The sequence below is a fragment of the Athene noctua genome, chromosome 6 (assembly GCF_965140245.1).
Source record: "Athene noctua chromosome 6, bAthNoc1.hap1.1, whole genome shotgun sequence".
Taxonomy (NCBI): Eukaryota; Metazoa; Chordata; class Aves; order Strigiformes; family Strigidae; genus Athene; species Athene noctua.
Window position 1 is genome coordinate 24,711,609 of NC_134042.1, and position 19,003 is coordinate 24,730,611.

The window sequence follows — 19,003 nt, forward strand, 5'->3', positions numbered from 1 at the left end:
TCTCACCCAGACACATCCCAGGGGCACAGGCACCCCTGGTTTGCATTTCTTTCTTGTTCTGCGATTTATTCTTTAAGATGCGTTGAATTGCCTGAGCCGATGCGGGGCACTGGAAGGCTTAGCAAGCTTGGCCCTTCTCCTGAGAGGACTCCCAACTACTCTCAAGTAACCTCATGCGCTTCTGAAAATATTATTCTAATATTTTGCCTATTTTTACAATATGCTAGGAAGATGACGTGTGTATTTCCCCCGCAACACGCGGAGTTTTCGCTCTGCCCTCGGTCCTGTCAGCCCGGCCGCCTCCTGTCTCTTCCCCTCTCCCCGCCGGCTCCCCTTGGGAGCAGAGCAGAGAAATGACGGGGGCCGGGAGGGGCTCGGTCCCGCTCCCGGGGGCCCCACCCCAGCGCCTCTCCCAGGCGGGTGGCGGCTGACGACCGCGGCCAGCCCCGGCGGGGCACCCCACCCCTCGGGCCGGCCGGCGGCCCAGCAGGCCGCGGCGGGCTCCAGGCGCCGCCCCGGCGGGCGGGCGGTGTGACGGGCGGCGCCGCCCGGCTGCTCGCCTCCCTGGGCCGCGGCGGGCCCGCTGCCGCCCTCCCCCGGCGCCGCGGCGGGCGGGAGGATGGAGCAGGGGCTGTCCGCCATCACCCTCTACTGCGCGCCCGCCGCCAGCCCCGCGGCTGCTGCCTGCGCCATGGAGCCTGAGCAGGTGAGCGGGGCCGCGGCCGGCGGGGCGGCCTCTCCCCCGAGCTGCCGGCGGGGTCGGGCCGCCCCGCCGCAGAGCCCGGGCGGAGGCAGCCTCCGGAGGAGGGCGAGGCCCTTCGGGCCGCGACGGGGCGAGGGGCGGCGGCGCGGGGGTCCGGCCGGGGCCTGGCCCCCCCGCGGGGGTGTGCGGGAGCGGGGGGAGCCTCCGGCGCGGGCCGGTCCTTCGCCGTGGGTGGTGGGAGTGGGGGCCTGGCCGCGGGGAGTGGAGGTCGGTCAGTCAGTCAGTCTGCCTGTCTGTCCGTCCTTCCAGCGCTCTGTAATTACAGTCAGCACGGCGGGCACGCGTGTCTCCGGTGTCTCCTGCTCACCGGCAGATAATGCCTCTTACAAACGAGCCTGATGAATATTAAATGGAGACAGGTTTCCGCTTCCCTCCGTGCTGCCAAGTTTGCGGAGGCGATGGAGATGGTCAGGGACACCAGCCCATAATTACCTGTGACCTGGGGAGCTCTCCTGCCCCTTCCACCGCCTTCCCTCGCGGCGGCCTCGGCTTCACGCTGAAGGTTTAACGCACTGCACCTTCCCTGGTTATGGTGCCTTTCCAAGGCTTGTTATTCCGAGGGTGTCTTTTTTTACAGTCATCTTCTGACTCTCTTGTTTTGTTGTCTTCTGTTTCAGAAAAACCCAGTTTCAGTTGAAACACAAGGGTGGAAAGTCAAGCAATGTGCAAAAAAAGCCCTGCAATGAAACACCCCCCCCACCCCAAAACACTAGTCAAAAATAGTGACACAAATGAAATCAGTAAGGCAGGCAGGATAGCATCGGTAGAAATATTTCTCATTAGCTAAGTAACTAACACTGCCAAGTCAGTGGACTTGTGCAGATTGAATTACTCATCCTTCTGGGGGAAAGTGGGCATCACAGACTTTGGCTTTTCAGGTCATAAGCTCTCAGAAGGGTACCCGAATCTGACAGATTAAAAAATGCCGAAGTGAATAGTCTCCTCACGCTATTACTGTCTGCTTTTCTTCTTCCTCTTCTTGATGAAACTCTGTGTTATTGCATCACCTAATACTAGTTGTGTGAGCTCTCCTAGCTTACCTGCAGGTGTCCTGGCACACTTCATCCTTAATTGTCATTTATTTATTTTGGCATTTTGGTTGTTGACTGAAATGCCATTGTGCTGGGTATTGTACCAACACTGTCAAAATGTGCCCTGCTCTCTCTGTTTCTGGCCAAAGAGTGAGATAAAGAGAGTAAACAAGGAGCAGCAGTTTCAGAAGCTGACTTCCTGACAGGTGAGGTTGTATGGGTGCCATAAAGCCAAGAAAAATTCCAAAAGGGCATCTAAAAGAAAAAGGAAGTCACTTTACAGTTAACTGAATACCTTCAGAGTGTTAGCTAGTGTAGGGAAAGCACAAGGGGGCTGGCCTTCATGTCTAATAGTTGGTGGAATAGAAGCCAAAGTAAATACTTCTGTGGCATGAGGTTAAGACAAGCACTGAGTCTTTCAGGACCTGTATAATGTGTTGAAAAGGGACGAGCCTGTGGAAAAAATGAGGTGGCAACCTGATCAAAGCTGTGGATTAGAAGAATGATCTTTGTTACAACTTCTCGAATTGGAAAAGAAAAATAAATTTGTAAAGGAAGATCAAAAGTGTAAAGCCTCAAACAGGAGATACTGTAATATTTGAGCCATAAAATTAGTCTAGCTGACAATTCTAGAATAGATCTGCATTGCCACAGTTTTGGAAAGATAAATAAAATCTATTGATGCTGAACTTTCTGTTTGTAGCTGAGAGAGTTGGCTTTTATTGACGTTGTGCACGTAAAAACTGAAAGGGCAAATGCTAGAGTGGTGACTAAAACCTGCATCCAGGTTTGTTGACTAGGTAATAACCAAAGCAACAGCTGATATAATTATTGTTATTTTATTTAATAATTTAGGGCTCTGAACCAGATTACTAAGGGAAACTGGATTCATAGTTTCTTGATGAATCCTTACTTCTTGAACCTACTGCATTTATCTGAAACTTTGTACTAGTACCAGCTACATGGAGCTGCTTTCTGTGCGTAGTGTAAGTGGAGTGTGGGATGGGTGTGCAGGGAATTAAAGCCTGCTTTTTAAACTTTAAACATTAACTACAATTTCTTCTAAGTTAAAATATTTGAAACATTTGAGTTAAACGAGCCAAAATCAGATGAAGAGACTGTGCCTTTAGAGGAGCTCTAAGGAAAGGCACATGTTGCTTGCTGTTATTAATCACAGTAATATTTGTGATGCTGTGTTGCAAGAAATAGTGCTCTTCAGCACTGTGACTAAACATGAAAAATGGCATCATTGTATGATGCCAATAAAGGAGCGTGAAATGTTCATAAAAGGCTGATTCTGTGCTCCAAAAAATGCAGAACTGAGTCGCAGTAAGTGGCACCCACTTTTATAACAGCAGCAAGGAACGCTCTCTCTGTTTAGGTTTTCACTGTTTTCAGCATTTGTATTTTTGTAGCTTTGCTGTTCTGCTCCTGCTCTGTTCCCAAGGCTGAAACCCAGCAGAGAGAGTGCACTGGGCCCTGGATAGTCAGTTTTGGCCTTCTACATGAAAATGTAATCCTGTATGAAAATGTAATGCTGTTTCAGCTGAATTACCCCATTGAAAACTTGCCACTTGATTCTGCTCTGCACCTCCAAGAAAATATCTGAAATGTGCCATGGTAGCTAAAGAAAGGCATGGGGAAGCTGAAATGACTTGCAGTTTTGAGAGGCGGTGGTATGAGGACTGGGAGAGACATGAATGTGTGTGCTCCCTCTCCACACTGTAGAGCTTGGCACGTGAACTTTACCTTCCCTCCCTCTTCTCTGTGGGCACGAGAAAAATCCGTGCCAGGAATGAAGGAAGCCGTTCTGCTCCCCATGGGCCCCCTCCTGCTCCTTTCTACCGTGCCACTGGCTTTCCCAGCTAACCAAGCCTTTTTGCATTGTAAAGCTAATTTATGTAATCTAGCGTAAGAGACAGGAATAAAGATGCTGTGCTTGCGGTGGTTATGGGATGTCTTACAACTATGTGATGAAATACATATTTTTATAAACAATTTTGAATTGTCTCTGTGGAAACGATTAAGAATGCATAGACAAGAAGTGGAAAATTGGAACGTGCTCATTTTGTGCAACCTGAATTCTGTGTACACATACACATATCTCATTCCTTGTGTCACAGTTTTAATTTACATGAACTTGTGCATTTTTTAAAACCTTTATGGTACATTAAAAACATGTGTCTGGCATTTCCTAGCTTCTGTGTCCTTCTCTGTATGACAGAAGTGTTTCCAAAACAGTTTTATGCATTTGATGCAGTAGTATCTAAAAGCTCTACCAAGATGAAGGCATTTGTTTTCACAGATTAAAATAGAAAACCTTAATAAAATTCTCTGGCCACAGGTTACTAACCTAAAGAATTATTGATTGGCCTTTGAACTGGAAGTGTATTTTTTTTAATGCTGTGACCTAAAGACTGCATTGTAGTATTCAGCAGCTGGAAGAACAAAACCAGACATTGTACTTCTCTTTTTATAGGTCCTTAGCCACAAAACTAAGTGTTCTTTTAGCGTGGTCCCTTGTACTAATTGTAATTGCTGAGGAAAGCCCCCAGAGGCAGATTCCCTGGTGCATCTTTTTAAGGCTTGAGCCTGGCTGCTTAGTTTTCCTTCATTCAGTTCTCTTTTGTGCTATAGGTGTCTGTCTGAGCTTGCAAAGAGGTGGCTACAGCCTGTGAACTACTTGATTAATTTCACTAGATATTCATTCCAAAACCAACAATACTTTTAAATATTAACACTTATGTGCTCATAAAATTATTTAAAGAAAAACATCTCACTGATAAACACAGTGCTCTTTTGGAGTAGATGTTTTAATACCACCTGTCCTTGCTGAATTGAAGGACCTTACCTTTTTGTTATTTTTAGTGATCAGTTTCTATGTATCTGCAAACAATACTGTTTCAGTCTTATTTTTTATCTACAACCAAGCTCTTGCAAATGTTTGTAGCGTATGCTAATCAATCTAAAATATTTTAAATATCTCATGAAGTATTTAGGGAGGAGCTTTTCCAGAAGCATGTACTTGAGATAATGATTTTTTTTCTTCTTCTTCATAGCAACTTGCGAATGGAGATAGAGGCTTTGAGAATGTCGAGCTGGGTGTCATAGGAAAGAAGAAGAAAATTCCAAGGAGGGTTATTCATTTTGCAAGTGGAGAAACTATGGAAGAATATAGCACAGATGAAGAGGAAGATGAGCAAGAGAAAAAAGACCTGTTGCCTCCTGTAGATCCTGTAGGTATTTTTCTTGATAAATTGCTGTTTCTGGTTCATTGGATAACTACCCACATTTTACACTTTAATTTTTGTGTCACAAATCTGATTTAGTATTTAGTATTAAAGATTCCATTAATTTGATTGGCTCTAGGAACTGAGAAATCTGTGAGAAGTATTCCTGAGAAGTTTTGTCCTGGAGTTATCCTCCACTAAAGTATCCCGGTTAATTAGAATAGGTTTAATTTTTTCATGGTTCTAGTCTGTCCTCTCCAGCGTTTCCCCCTCAAATAATATTTGCTTAGTGTCTCCTTTGATTCATACTTGTTCAAAAAAATGTTCAGGGAAGGCATTTGTTTCCTTATGTTTGGTGACAGTGGGGAGTTGGACCAGTAATTTAGTGTTACCATACCAGCAATTTTATACAATTATAAAAGTATAGGAGGAGTATTTAAATATAAAAGTATAGGAGGAAAAAAAACAGATGACTTGCAGAAATAAAGGAAAACTTGTGTAATTCATGATACATGAAAAAAACAGATTTTAAAGGACCTGCCTAGTCTATGTATGTAAAGTTCATCTGTGTGGTAAGCCGTTACAATGTTGCTTGACCAGGGATCACGTTAGGAAAGCTAAATCTGTCCAGGGATGTCAAGGACAAACAAGGAAAGCTTCCATAGGTATGTTGGTGATAAAATGAAGACTCGGGAAAATGTGAGCTCTCTCCAGAAGGAAATGGGATACCTGGTTATCTGTGATATGGAGAAGGCTGAGGTACTCAATGTTTTTTTTGCCTCAGTCTTCACCAGCAAGTTCTCCAGCCACAATGCCCAAGATACAGAAGGCAAAGGGGGTGGGGATGGGGATGGGGGGACGGGGGGACTGGGAGAATGAAGAACCACCCACTGTAGGAGAAGATCATGTTTGAGACCATCCAAGGAACCTGAAGGTGCACAAATCCATGGGACCTGATGAGATGCTTCCATGGGAACTGAGGGAACTGGCAGATGAAGTGGCTAAGCCACTATCCATCATATTTGAGAAGTTGTAGCAGTCTGATGAAGTTCCCACTGACTGGAAAAGGGGAAACATAACCCCCATTTTTAAAAAGGGAAAAAAGGAAGACCTGGGAAACCACAGGCCAGTCGGTCTCAACTCTATGCCTGGCAAGATCATGGAGTAGATCCTCTTGGAAATTGTGCTAAGGCACATGGGAAATAAGGAGGTGATTGATGACAGCCAACATGGCTTCACTAAGGGAAAATTGTGCCTGACAAATTTGGTGTCCCTCTGCAGTGTGGTTACAGCATTGGTGGATAAAGGAAGAGCAACTGACATCATCTACCTGGACTTGTGCAAATCTTTTGACACTGTCCTGGCACGACATCCTTGTCTCTAAATTGGAGACGTGGATTTGGTGGATGGACCACTTGGTGGATAAGGAATTGGCTGGATGGTCACACTCAGAGTTGCAGTCAATGGCTCAATGTCCAACTGGAGAGCAGTGACAAGTGGCGTTCCTCAGGGACCAGTGTTGGGACCAGCACTTGTTTAACACCTTTGTTGGAGACACAGACAGTGGGACTGAGTGCACCCTCTGCAAGTTTGCTGATAACACCAAGCTGTGTGGTGAGGTCAAGACGCTGGAGGGGAAGGGATGTGTCAGCCAGAGGGACCTGGACAGGCTGGAGAAGTGGGCCCATGCAAACCTCTTGAAGTTCAACAAGGCCAAGTGCAAGGTCCTGCACATGGGTCGGGGCAATCCCAAGCACAAATACAGGCTGGGTGATGAGTGGACTGAGAACAGCCCAGCAGAGAAGGACTTGGAGGTATTTAGTGGATGGAAAACTGACTATGAGCCAGCAATGTGCACTCACAGCCTGGAAAGCCAACCGTGTCCTGGGCTGCATCAAGAGAAGTGTGGGCAGCAGGTCGAGGGAAGGGATTCTCCCCCTCTGCTCCACTCTCAGGAGACTCCACCTGGAGTACTGTGTCCAACTCTGGGGTCCCCAACATAAGAAGGACATGGACCTGTTCAAGCAGGTCCAGAGGAGGCCGCGAAGATGATCAGGGGGCTGGAGCACCTCCCCTGTAGGGACAGGCTGGGAGAGTTTGGGGTTATTCAGCCTGGAGAAGAGAAGGCTCCAGGGAGACCTTATAGCCGCCTTCCAGTACTTAAAGGGGGCCTACAGGAAAGACGGGGAGGGACTCTTTATGGGGGAGTGTAGGGATAGGATGAGGGGTGATGGTTTTGAACTGAAAGAGGGTTGATTTAGATTAGATAGAAGAAAGAAATTCTTTACTGTGACAGGTTGCCCAGAGAAGCTGTGGCTGCCCCTCCCTGGCAGAGTTCAAGGCCAGGTTGGACGGGGCTTTGAGCAACCTGGTCTGGTGGAAGGTGTCCCTGCCCATGGCAGGGGGGTGGGAACTAGATGATCTTTAAGGTCCCTTCCAACCCAAACCATTCTATAATTCTATGACATGTGAATGGAGTCTCCATTTATTGGTCCAAATTCAAGTGGAGTTTTGACAATGAAAGCTGTCTCCCATAGTGTGTACTGCAGCTGCCAAAATACATTTTCCTTTTTGTCAATGATTCTGGAACTATACTTAAAGGTAAAATGAAATGTATAATCTTTTTTATACTGTTGGCATGTCTGACAATCTGTTTTGTACTGATAGTGTATTTGCAAAGCTCGTAGCTGTGCGTGCCAGCAGCGGTGGCAGCAGCTCCCTGCCCTGTGGCAGTCCGTCTCAAACAAGATCTGCATCGCACTTCTTCATCTCTCCACATCCCCAGTCTCATGTTTCTTTTACGGCACCCTGATGAACTGGTGTCCCAACCACCACCTTTCTCTACCCTCCTGCAATGATTCTTAGTTCAGTAAAGTGGGTCTGCAGTCCTATTCCCTGCCTGCTGGCAGGGCTCCCTTCCTGACCCTGGTTGGGCTTTGTTGCCTGTACTGAGCTAGAGGTGGAGACTCTAAAATTGTCTGGGTCCTTCCTGAGGTGCCGGGGTGTGGTCGGGCAGCCGGGAATTGTTGCTTTGTGCAGCATCTAGTCCTGCCTGGGTGCATGCTGGAGGCAGATGCTGGTGTAGAGCTGCTTGCTCCCATGCTTCAGATAAGACTCTTCACATGCACAGACACTGGTGCCCTGTTTTCTGCTTGACATTGCTGTTGAAATTACTTCTGCACCATTGTTTGGGAATCCATAATTAAGAAATGTCGTGGTTGAAGCTCTCTTTTACTGTACATTAGTAGGCCCTGTATTTATTTATATGCATATCCATCCTGGGATAGCTTGGCTTTGTCAGAGGGACTGCATTGAAGAGTTTGATTTTCTGCTCATTCTCTTCTGAAGAAGTGATGGAAGGGGTTTGCTTTGGGAAGGACTGGCAATCAGTTCTTTTTTTCCCCCTCCATAAGATTAATTTATCTTGAGGAAAAAAAAAGAGTTGCTTGAGGACTGAACTGCAGTGAGACTATGGGAATTCATCTGGGACTGGGGATCCTAGCAATTTGCAGGTTGCATTTCATCTTGGATGGATTGATGGTATTGCTATCTTTTTTCTTGCTAGGCAGTTCATGTATGCAGCCAAAAGTAACATTAGCCTGAGAGCAGGTGGATAGCATCAGTGTAAAATACAACTGAAGTTTATAGGTTGAAAATAAATGTATTATACTCCCAAACAATGAGTAGATGTTAAGCTGCCTTGCTGGGTATTGGTTGGGTTTTTGTCCTCCCTAAGGTTTTACTTGAAGAAATGGAAGAACTGTGAAACTTACTGAATATTATGATAATGTTTAGGTATCTTCAGAGTCAGATCTGTTCCCCACTGTCAGCTATCCATGGATGTGTAAGAGGCTTTTGTTCCCAACTATAATTAGCAGGGGACCAGATCTGTATAATTTTTTGTGCCATTTCCTCTCAGTAGAAGAGTTCCACTGCAATGCAGTGGTGGAAGGCTCATGAGCCTTGATGTACATGTTGTGGGGCCAGAGACGTGCACACTGCTGTACAAATGGACACTTAAGTATAAGAGCCCTCAAACATGCACAACAGCCAGGAGTGCTGCATGATTGTTCTCCTGCTTTCCTAATATGGATTTTTTTTCTGAATACCAAAAATTATGTTGTATGGCACAGTTAAGATTTCTTTATTCTCCTTTTATAGTTTATGAAATCCTTAATTTTTATTACACTTTTTAATAAAAGGACCCCCCACACCAGAATAGTTTATTGTGGAGCACAGTATGCCTTATTATGTATTGCCTTTTACCTTGACAGAATAAACCTGATTAGACCAAGGGTTGCCATTAAATGAAGTTTACCTGATCTACTGCATGCTTCGTGTATCCCAGCTGAGCCAGTCAATTGAAGAAATGTTAGTCCAAGCTGAGCTTTGATGTTATAGCCAACAGCTGCCATAAAAATGTTTTTATTGTAGGATTTCTATAAAAGCAATTAAATAGTCAGTTTGCTGAGACCAGCATGTCTAAAACTTGTTATCTCAGTTGGGATACAAAAAAGTGTGCTGCAAGTAATAGCTGTTTCTGGTGCAAATTATTTTTAGAAAAAGCACATTTAATATTTTGAATAGAAACTTTGCATCATGAAATTTCAAAGCTCAGCTGGTATTGGCATTCTGGCAACTTCTGAATGTGTTTAAAAGGGAAACAAATATTTTGCAGTGTTGTAAAGAAAGTAAGTACCTTGGTTTAATTGTATTTTAGAGCTAAGCAGACTATGACAATGTCTTGCTAAGCAAAGTAACATGTATATATCCTGGTAATAAAAAAAAAAAAGCACTCAGTGTTATGAACTGCTGCTACTCAAAACAAAATAAATTCTCAAAAAGAACTGGGTCTTAAATTTTGCTTTGAAATAATGACTCTGATTCTTCTGTAGGTCAGCACTCTGTTCATTACCATTCTTGGACTGGAGTGTCCATTCTGTTGTGTTTTGGTTTGGGTTTTTTTTACAAATGAGTAGAATCCAGAACACAGGGTGTGTTTCTGAACAAAAATTTTCCCTGGATGTTTTAAGTAATAGCATTCAGTATTATCTGAGTGTTCTCAAATTAAAATTTAAATGCTTTAATAACATAAACATTTTAATTTTAACTGAGTCTTCTATTCTTTCCTAAAATTTAAATGCTTACGCTTTATATATAGATCTCCTTTAGCTTCTGTCCACCAAATCTTTATTTTGTCGTAATTAAATTTCTCTAACCTGTTCTAGAAGATCATCTCTCTGTTTATCCTGGGAGGGTCACTTGCTATAAACTTCGTTGCATTTACCTATTACATGAATAGGCAGAAGGTAGAGTGTTAAGTCTTTGCAGAGCAACAATAAGCAATGTAACTGTTGGTGATAACCTTAGAATTCATCCTGAGAACATCTCTGCACAAAGCTCCAGAAGAGATTTAATTTTATTAATCTTCAGTGCTCAGAACAATTGAAACACATTCTTGCAGGAAGATTATCTTGATATCCTATAGTTAAAAGGAGCTTAACTTCAAATAGCAAAATGTTCTTTCTTGAGTATCATTGAACTCTAATTTTCTTTTAAGAATTTGGGGATGGGGGAGAAGTAATAGCTAGTCATAATATGGTAGAAGCTTTTTGATGGAGGATGAGGTGTCTGTGTTTCTGATCTTGTTTTTACTGGCTTGTCTTAGATGCCACAGTATTACATGGTGCATAATCTGAAGGACCTGTTATAGCAATGACTAGTCAATAATTAAAATAATTTAAAATGCATCTTGGCACAGTAAACAATGGAAAAGTATCTATTTGGTGGTGTATTTTAACTCTTAAATACAGGATTTGTTTTTTCTTAAATCAGGAAATTATTCCTCATTTTGCCATTTTCTCAGGTGAAAAGAAATCATACATACTTTGGAAAGTCCAGTTATTATTAGAGACTGAAATCTGGCAAAAATAAATACAGATGTGGATTGTTTAGGAACACGGTGCACTCAGAAGTTCAAGGGAGCATGTGTGTGCTCCCTTTGGCAGCTCTATACTAGGAAACAAAATCATGTTCTGTTGTTGAATCAGAGCCCTCTTGGTTTTATCAATGATTGAATCCATTATGTTAATTTCTACTTAAAATACAGTGTTTGGATTAAAACTGTACATTAAAACTTTTTGTAATTTAGAAAACAGTCGTCATAACCTCATAACCATTGTGTTTTCCATTTTAAATAACAAAGTAAAGTCAGGATAGCTGAACAGTATAATTAAGCATTGTAGAAATGTATACTAAAGAGACTGATGGCAGGAGAAATACTGTCCCCATATAATAAACCAGTGTCCTGTGTTTTATACTGCTGCCCCTTGTTTCCAGTCAAGAAATATAGTATTATTGTGTCCTTGTATTGATTACAGACTGAACATTAAGGCTTCTCTGGCCAAATGAGGTTGACATATGTGGTTCTTACTGAATATTAGTAGGACCTGACTTGGGTCCTGTTTTCCAGTATTGCTCAGCGTATTAAAGCTGCTTCATGGAGTAGGATTAGTTTGTACCAAGCCGTTGCCTAACAGCCCTGTACATAGCACCCAAACAGTTCTGGTTTTGTCCGGTACCTCCTCTCACCTCACGTTCACCATTCCTGCTTTGATCTCCAGGGTGCTCTGGGAAACTGCTCAAACTTACCCTGAGGAAGTAAAGGGGAAGAAAAAAAGGAGGATTATTCCTTGGATGTGTACCCATGTTCCTAGTTGTTCTTGGTGGTTTACTCTCCGAGCCATCTCCTTTCTCCTGTTGAATTTGTGTGAAATAGCTTCTCTCATGGTTTTATATTACCTTTTGAGAGACACTTGAAAGAATGCACCTTTTCTAAATTGAGGGAACTGGCAAAGCCTTGCTTGGTGAGGGTGAAGAAGTGTCCAGTTGGGCTTGGTCAGAAAGCAGATGTTTCCATGAAGGTCAACTTAGAAGTGTTCCTAACCTACCAAACTGACTTTTAATTGTGGTGGGGGAACAGTAGAACTAGTCAGAACCTCTGTGTCTGCTGAGCCTCAGATGTTCCCTGTGTTTGTGTTACCACAGACACGTTAGAATATTCTGTCTCTGAGTCACTTCTGTCACGTTGAAGTTCAGCTTGTCTTTTCACTCTTAAATATTAAGGGGACTCTTGAGCTTCTTGTCTACAGCCGCACAGCAGGCCATTGTTTGTCCTGCTCACTGTGTGAATGCTATTTAAGCTTGTCACCTCATCATGCAGGATTGTACAGAGCCTCATCAACACCATTATTTGCACCTGTGGCAACAAGCTTTTCCAGCACTTTTCTTGACTTCTTCAACGGAAAAAACTCTGAAATGATTGTTGTTAGCCTGTCTGCCAACTGAGCACATAATCAACAAGCTGGAGGTGCTTTTGTGCAAGCAGGATAGCAGCTGGTTTTGCTTACACTTTTACCTTGGCATGACATTTTCCATACCCACTGCCAAAAATATATAGCATCTGGCTTTTTTCAGCCTGCCCAACTTGAGTTTCTGGCTTCACAGACAATTTCTTACTCCACTGATGTGTAGAGGCTATGCTTGGAAAGCACTGAAGTCTAGTAGCTTGTGTACGTGCATACTGAGGCTATACCAACTAGTCTCTGTAACTGTATTATTTACAGTAATACTGGTTGTCCTGTACAGATATCTATTACATAAAATCACAGAAAATGGTTACTATTAAGCAGTTTTTAGCAATATGTTATAAATAGATATGTAACTGAATGAAGCTAATGGGTTTCGTTTAATAAAAGCTGATACTTTTAATTGCTACTTTCTACAAGGAAAGTACCTGCACAGAGATCTTTACTGCGGGGAAATACATAACAAGGAGCTTGTCTGAATACAACAGACCGTTAACAATAAACACATTTTGATTCACTATGAAGTTGCCTTTTCACCAAAGGGAAAGCCTACAGCTTTTTCCCCATTAGACTGCTTTCCCCTTTCTTTTTATTACATGGCTTGTTGTTTGCTTCATTTTTTTGAAAAAGAGATACAGCCTCTTTCCTTAGCGGAGAGGATAGCCAATGTACACCCATTAATTTCTAAATTTCTTCAAGTTCCTGTGTGTAAGTATCTCAGTTTGTCTGAAGGCTGCAGTACTTCCTCTGTGGCGGTGCATACATCATAGTCATGCAAAAGACAACTCCTCCTCCTCCTGTTCCTGGCTTGTTCTTCCTAAAGAGTCTGTATCCCTCCACTGCAGCACTCCAGTCACACGAGCCACCCACCGCATATCTGGAATCCCAGCAAGATCCCAGCCCTGCACCTGCACACAGATGTCTAATTCCTCGTGTTGACTTCCCATGCTGCATGCCTTAGTGTGCAGGCACTTGGAGAGACTTCCTTGCTTACATGCAAATGCTTGAGGCGACCCCACTTAAGCCCTGTTTTGTTCATTTTGTGTTCCAGGCCCTTTACATTGCTCACTCAGAGCTGCGGTAACTCCTTTCCTCCTTCATAGTTCCTGTTTTTTTCTTCAGGTGCAATTCCAAATGATAATTTGTATCTGGCTGCAAATACTTGGAAGCAGCCTCTTGCTCAGGGACCACTCTGAAGGTCTGGTTTGGTTTTAAACAGTCTTTTGTAGTTCTCGGATTATTGCAATGAGGAACTACTTGGTTAACCCACTTCTCCTCTTGGCCTGATGAAATTCAAAACATTATGGAAAGGTCTTTCTAGTTATAGGAGTTACCTTGGCATTGAGTTGGATGCTTGTCATTTCCAGTCTGAGGAGTGGGAAACAAAAACCAGTGAAACAAATTTTCCCAGATGTAAACCGTCATTATATATCTTTTGGTGATACCTTGCTTCATGTACATCTGGTCTAGACTTATTTTAAAGCAAAAATATTGTGATCGCTGCGAAACAGCACATCTTTCTTCTCAGTCTGTTTGATATGTATTATTATGTGCCATGAATATACAGCTATACATACTAATACTACTCTTGTTCTTACAGACAACGCTCACATGGGGACCCTACTTGTGGTTTCACATGCTGCGAGTTGCCACATCAACCTTATCAGGTATTGCTCTACTTGGGAAAACCAGTAGCAGAGTATTGAAAGTCACTTTGACAGACTGTAAATCAACTTTGTGAGTGACAGGCCATTTTTTCAAAAGTATGAATGAACCTGTATTTTAATCTGTGGAGACATACTCTCTTGCCTTAGGCACTTTTTTTTGGAACCATTTTGTGTGATGTTATCTGAAAAGAATGCTGTTTGGAGTAACTAAACTGACAGTTTTTATGAACAAGACAACTAGAAATTATCCCAAGAATACATCTAGTCTCGTGCTTCACAACAGACTTCTGAGGTTACAAAAAAACCTAAAATAAGACTATTGTCTAGAGTCTTAAACTCACTGCATAGAAGTTTATTTGACCCGTGGACCTCATAAAATTTTGCAAAGTTTTAAAAATGCTTGTCCTAGTCTGTGTTCTTCCCGAGGTGTAGAGTATCTTTACTGGGGTTTTTGCCAAATATTGTGGACTTTCTGCCATTGTACACCTAATTTTGAATATTTGTTAAAACTACTGGCAGTCTGTTCTATTAATCAACCTATCCTTACTTGTAGAAACCCTTTTTCTTTAATGTATGATGTAGTTCTATTCCTTGTCATATCTGTTCTTTGTATACAAAGGTAGATACTGCTTTCCTTTTTACAGAAGTCTTTTATGAACTTGAAGATGGGTACTCCCTTCTTCCCTCTCCAGCTTTGCCTCTTACATTTGTAATTTGAATTGGTCTTTTGCACAGACCTCTGGATGCCAAGATGTCTATAAAATTAGTTATTGTGTATATTCATTGAAACAGGCAATTGATAACTTCTAACTCATTTTCCCTGAAGATGACTAACTCATTTGAATACTCGGGGCAGATCTGCAATTTGAAGTGTAATATATTTGACTTCTTGCTTGCCTTTACTCAGGAACCAGTGCTGTAGCCATCATAGTAAAGAGACTGACTGACACAGGCCCTCCCCATTCCATACCTGTGGCTGTGCACTACTTATTTAGCTGCATATAGCCTCCAGCTTGAAAACTGAGACAGCTGAAACATAAATATTTTATTACTCCATTAGTATGCAACACAGACCATTGTTAAAACTGCTACTGACTTCAAGTATGCATATATCAATAAATAACTTTCTAGTTTGCTGGTACCATTAGACTAAACTGCCAGTACAGTTGGTCACCATATATTTTTGTCTCACCTTAATTTTCAGTTAAAGTTCAGTTAAAGGCTTATCGTTTAACTGATCTCCTAGCAAAACAAACTTAGATCCAAAGCTGAAACTAGTAGAATTCTAACAAACACTACCACCATCTAGTTTTTAATTGATTTCCATGTTCTCCTTTTGTTCATTCTTTATCTTAAAGAACAATTGTTAGTATATCAAACTAATAGTCACATTTGAGTAGATTAGCCTAGCAGATTTTGTTTTTGTCTTTTGAGTGAAGTAGGACTGTGGAAAACCATTCAGGAAAGGTAATGATACCTTTTAAAATAAAACTATGCTTAAGAATTTTCTTCTAGATACTAATTGTATGTAAACCTCTCTTTATTTTTTTTAGTGTGTGATTTCCTTGGGGAAAAGATTGCATCTGTTCTAGGGATAAGCACACCAAAATACCAATATGCCATTGATGAGTATTACAGAATGAAGAGAGAGGTATGTGTGTGAGATAGATTTCTCCCAACTTGCCTTCCCTGGTATTTTTAAAAATGAAATTTATATTCCAGCATTAGAATGAAGTTTTAGAACCTCTATTTCATCTTGCCTTCAGTTTTCATTTGACGTGTGATTAATGCTTACTTATCCATCAGCCTTTTCTCACCAGATTGTTAGTCTTGGAACTGGCTGGGTCCTGACCACTGCTCTGTTTGTTTCTCTTGTACAATGCATTTTAAAGTCAACAGTGTGAGAAAGCTGAATGGAGCACTTACTGGACACTGTAAAGAGGTGACTGCTAGGAATACACTTTCCAACTCTAATTTAATTTGTTCAGTGAAGTGTCAAGGGTAAATTGAACGTGATGCTACCATTTGTTCTAAACCGTAATTGGAAATGACTGATAGGTAGCCTGTACTTTATGCAAAAAAAACCCTTAATAATCTTCATTTGAAAGAGATGGGAAATGTATTTAAAGATTTACTACTAATTTATTTTTTATAGCTCTTTATTATTAAGAGCTGAAAAAGTGTTAGAGAAGGTAGACTTATCACTATTGCTATTGACTAAAAACTGCTTATCTAGACATGTGACAGTTTTTCTGTGTTTATTTAACACAGTTTAATCCTTCACTTTTGGTGATTTTTTTTTTTTTCCATAATGAGAATTCTGGAATATATCTCATCTTATGATCAACTAGTGACCATTTTCTAATGGAGCAAATGTCTTTGCCTTGTAATAGGAGCTTTCTTTTGCAAAGACATAAAGTGAATGTCAGTAAGTGGTAAATAGTAAATAGAGGCTTATGAATCTGGTTATCTATTTTTAGGAGGAAGAGGAGGAACAGGAAAACAAGATGTCAGAAGAAGCGGAAAGACAGCATCAGGAACAGCAGAACAAGCCACAGGCTGAAGCTCCTGTCCAGACAGACCAGCCTGAAGCAACAGCATGCACTTCATTCGTGAATGTAAACTTTGAAAACGAGGGAGATGATTGCCAGTCTGTTGGGGAAAATAAACAAGATGTAGTTCCTGTCCCTTCTTAAGTGTAAAGCTCTGTATAATGTAGGAAATAGGAAGTGTCAGGTGTCACAAGCTGGCTATAAGAAGCAGGAAAAATAGGATTATACTTGTTCAGTGAAATACAACTTAGAGCATTCTTATTGATCAGGAGAGAGCTAGGCAATATCTGTTCAGTCTGTCTGCCTAATAAAGGCTGAGGCATTCTGCCAAATTGGCACTTCAGTTAAAATGAAAATTGCACTACAAACATTCGATTTAAAAATGAATGTGTGAGCTAATTTCTGTGTAAAGCAAGTAAAAATGTCTTTTTTTTTGAATTGCTGTGTCTCTAACACCTGTGGATTGCAGATGCAGTGCTGTTTCCTACTTCTAAACACCTACTTCTGATTTGCACATTGTTTGCAACTCAGCTCTCTATGAATAGATTAATAGGAATCAATATCCTGTAACTCAGAAGTCATTATGATAGCATCTGATTTCCCCTATTTATTGTCACTGTTGTATGCATGTATTTTTTTCTGTCGTTGTTTAACACAAGAGATAATGTTAGATTTAATGTTAATTAGATTTAAGGGTCCACTGACTTTTTTATTAAAAAACCCCCAGACTTTAAAGGAAGGCTATAAACACCCTTAAGAACTTATTAACAACTACCAGCACTCTCGGAGGCTAATAGTGCTCAGCTGTTCCATTCAGTGCTGTAGCAAAGTACAGAACTAGCATCAGTGTAAGATGTTCTCACTCCAAGTCCAAGAATTAAGAGACCCACCTGCGTGAATACATGCTCTGAATGGTCCTGGGAAATAAACTAAAGTCTTGCTAAATTATACTGAATGCACTGGCCACTGTGTATGGTACTGATCTAGAAATATGGAAACTTTTTTGGACATAGATTATTTGAGTCAGCATACTTGATTAACCTAAACAGGCTATTTGTTTGATGTTAAATTACCAGTAAGGAATGTGCCATTGCAGATGTTTTTCCTCCCTCTAGCACAGAATACTTAAGTAACTAGAAATCAACCAAATCAAACTTATGATTCTTCCTTTTTCTTAAACAAAACACTTTATTGCAATATTACAACAACAGTACTTGTTATTTTTGTCCAAGTGAAATGCAGATCGCTCCAGAGCTTTTAAGTAGCCACAAATACCAATTAAGGCTATTTTACTGCAATGGCTGTCATTCTTGGAGCTTATAAAAAGTAAATGGTTTATTTGGTGACAATCAGATGTCAGTGCCCCAGTCACTTTCTATAGAGAATTGTTGTAGATAAAGGAGCAGAGAACCTGCACTAATTACCATGTGAAACATTACTTCTGTCCTTGAGATTTCTAAAAAAGAAAAAAAAAAGAAAAAAAAAAAAGAATTAAAAAGTCTTCAGTGAAATTTTGTGTTGGGTATCATCATATGTCCCTGGCCTTGGTCCCACTACCAACTAAGGAGCCAGATGCAACATCAGAGGCCAGGTAACGTGGCTATTAGTTTCCAGAGTTCAGTTTGTATTTCAGACAGCCCTCTGCCTGAACTGGTGTCCTGTAGAGCACAAATTCCTCTCCTCTCATCTGCCCTTAGCATTCCAGCACTACAGAAAGTCTTCTGAGGAGGATTCAATCATCACCTCTATTCCATCTGTTTTGATACTCTGTCCTTTGCCTCTTTTTGAAGTGTAAGACAGAGGGTGCTGACAGCTGTGTAAAATCACCCTGAACATCTGTGAAGGAGAACTTGGTTCAAATACACAGAAAAAACAGCTTGTTGGGAGTTCTTGTACTGTCAAAGATAGAAAGCCTCACATAGCTCAAGAGTAAAACCTTTACAGCTGAAAGATGCTTTGCTTTTCTGCCAAGAAATTAATGTCAGTTGTGCTGGGTTTTTTCCCCCCTTCTCCCTACTGTTGCATCAGAAATGCTCTCACTGCCTTGAGTTTAAACTTCTTTGTATAAAATACTGTATTACTCACTGTGCCTTAACTTAATCCTTCCTTCAGTTTTTTGCAAACTGTATGAAAGTGGTTACTTTCATAATGGTTTAATTTTTCTGTAAATGCATTAATTTGTTATATTTAATATAATTTTTGAACTGGAAGTTGGCTATGGCTTTTCCTCTGAAACTCTGGTCTTTGAAACTTTCACCTGCACACAGGAGCAGGTGCGTGTTCACTGTTTTCATCTTTTGTGTCACACATCCTGGTGGAATATTCAAGCACTGAAATCTGAAGTATCATACTACCCCAACCCCCTTCCTTACAGTCTCATGTAGTGCTTCTTA

At 41.5% G+C, this 19,003-nt stretch overlaps 1 protein-coding gene across 1 annotated transcript; it reads left to right on the forward strand.

Annotated features, from left to right (window-relative positions):
* Positions 1 to 530: 530 nt before the first annotated feature.
* On the forward strand, positions 531 to 18,820 carry FAM177A1 (family with sequence similarity 177 member A1). The gene is made up of 5 exons (XM_074909876.1): positions 531 to 706; positions 4,854 to 5,030; positions 13,992 to 14,058; positions 15,612 to 15,709; positions 16,539 to 18,820. Exons 1-5 carry the CDS (start codon positions 620 to 622, stop codon positions 16,752 to 16,754), a joined length of 645 nt encoding a protein of 214 aa, XP_074765977.1. The 5' UTR covers positions 531 to 619; the 3' UTR covers positions 16,755 to 18,820.
* The last annotated feature ends 183 nt before the right edge of the window (positions 18,821 to 19,003 follow it).

What these genes read in the sequence shown, in the direction of transcription:
- FAM177A1 (XM_074909876.1), top strand. Translation starts at nt 620, where the DNA reads ATGGAGCAGGGGCTGTCCGCCATCACCCTCTACTGCGCGCCCGCCGCC. An exon ending in GCGCCATGGAGCCTGAGCAG is followed by an intron (nt 707 to 4,853) that starts GTGAGCGGGGCC and finishes TCTTCTTCATAG; the next exon opens with CAACTTGCGAATGGAGATAG. An exon ending in TGCCACATCAACCTTATCAG is followed by an intron (nt 14,059 to 15,611) that starts GTATTGCTCTAC and finishes TATTTTTTTTAG; the next exon opens with TGTGTGATTTCCTTGGGGAA.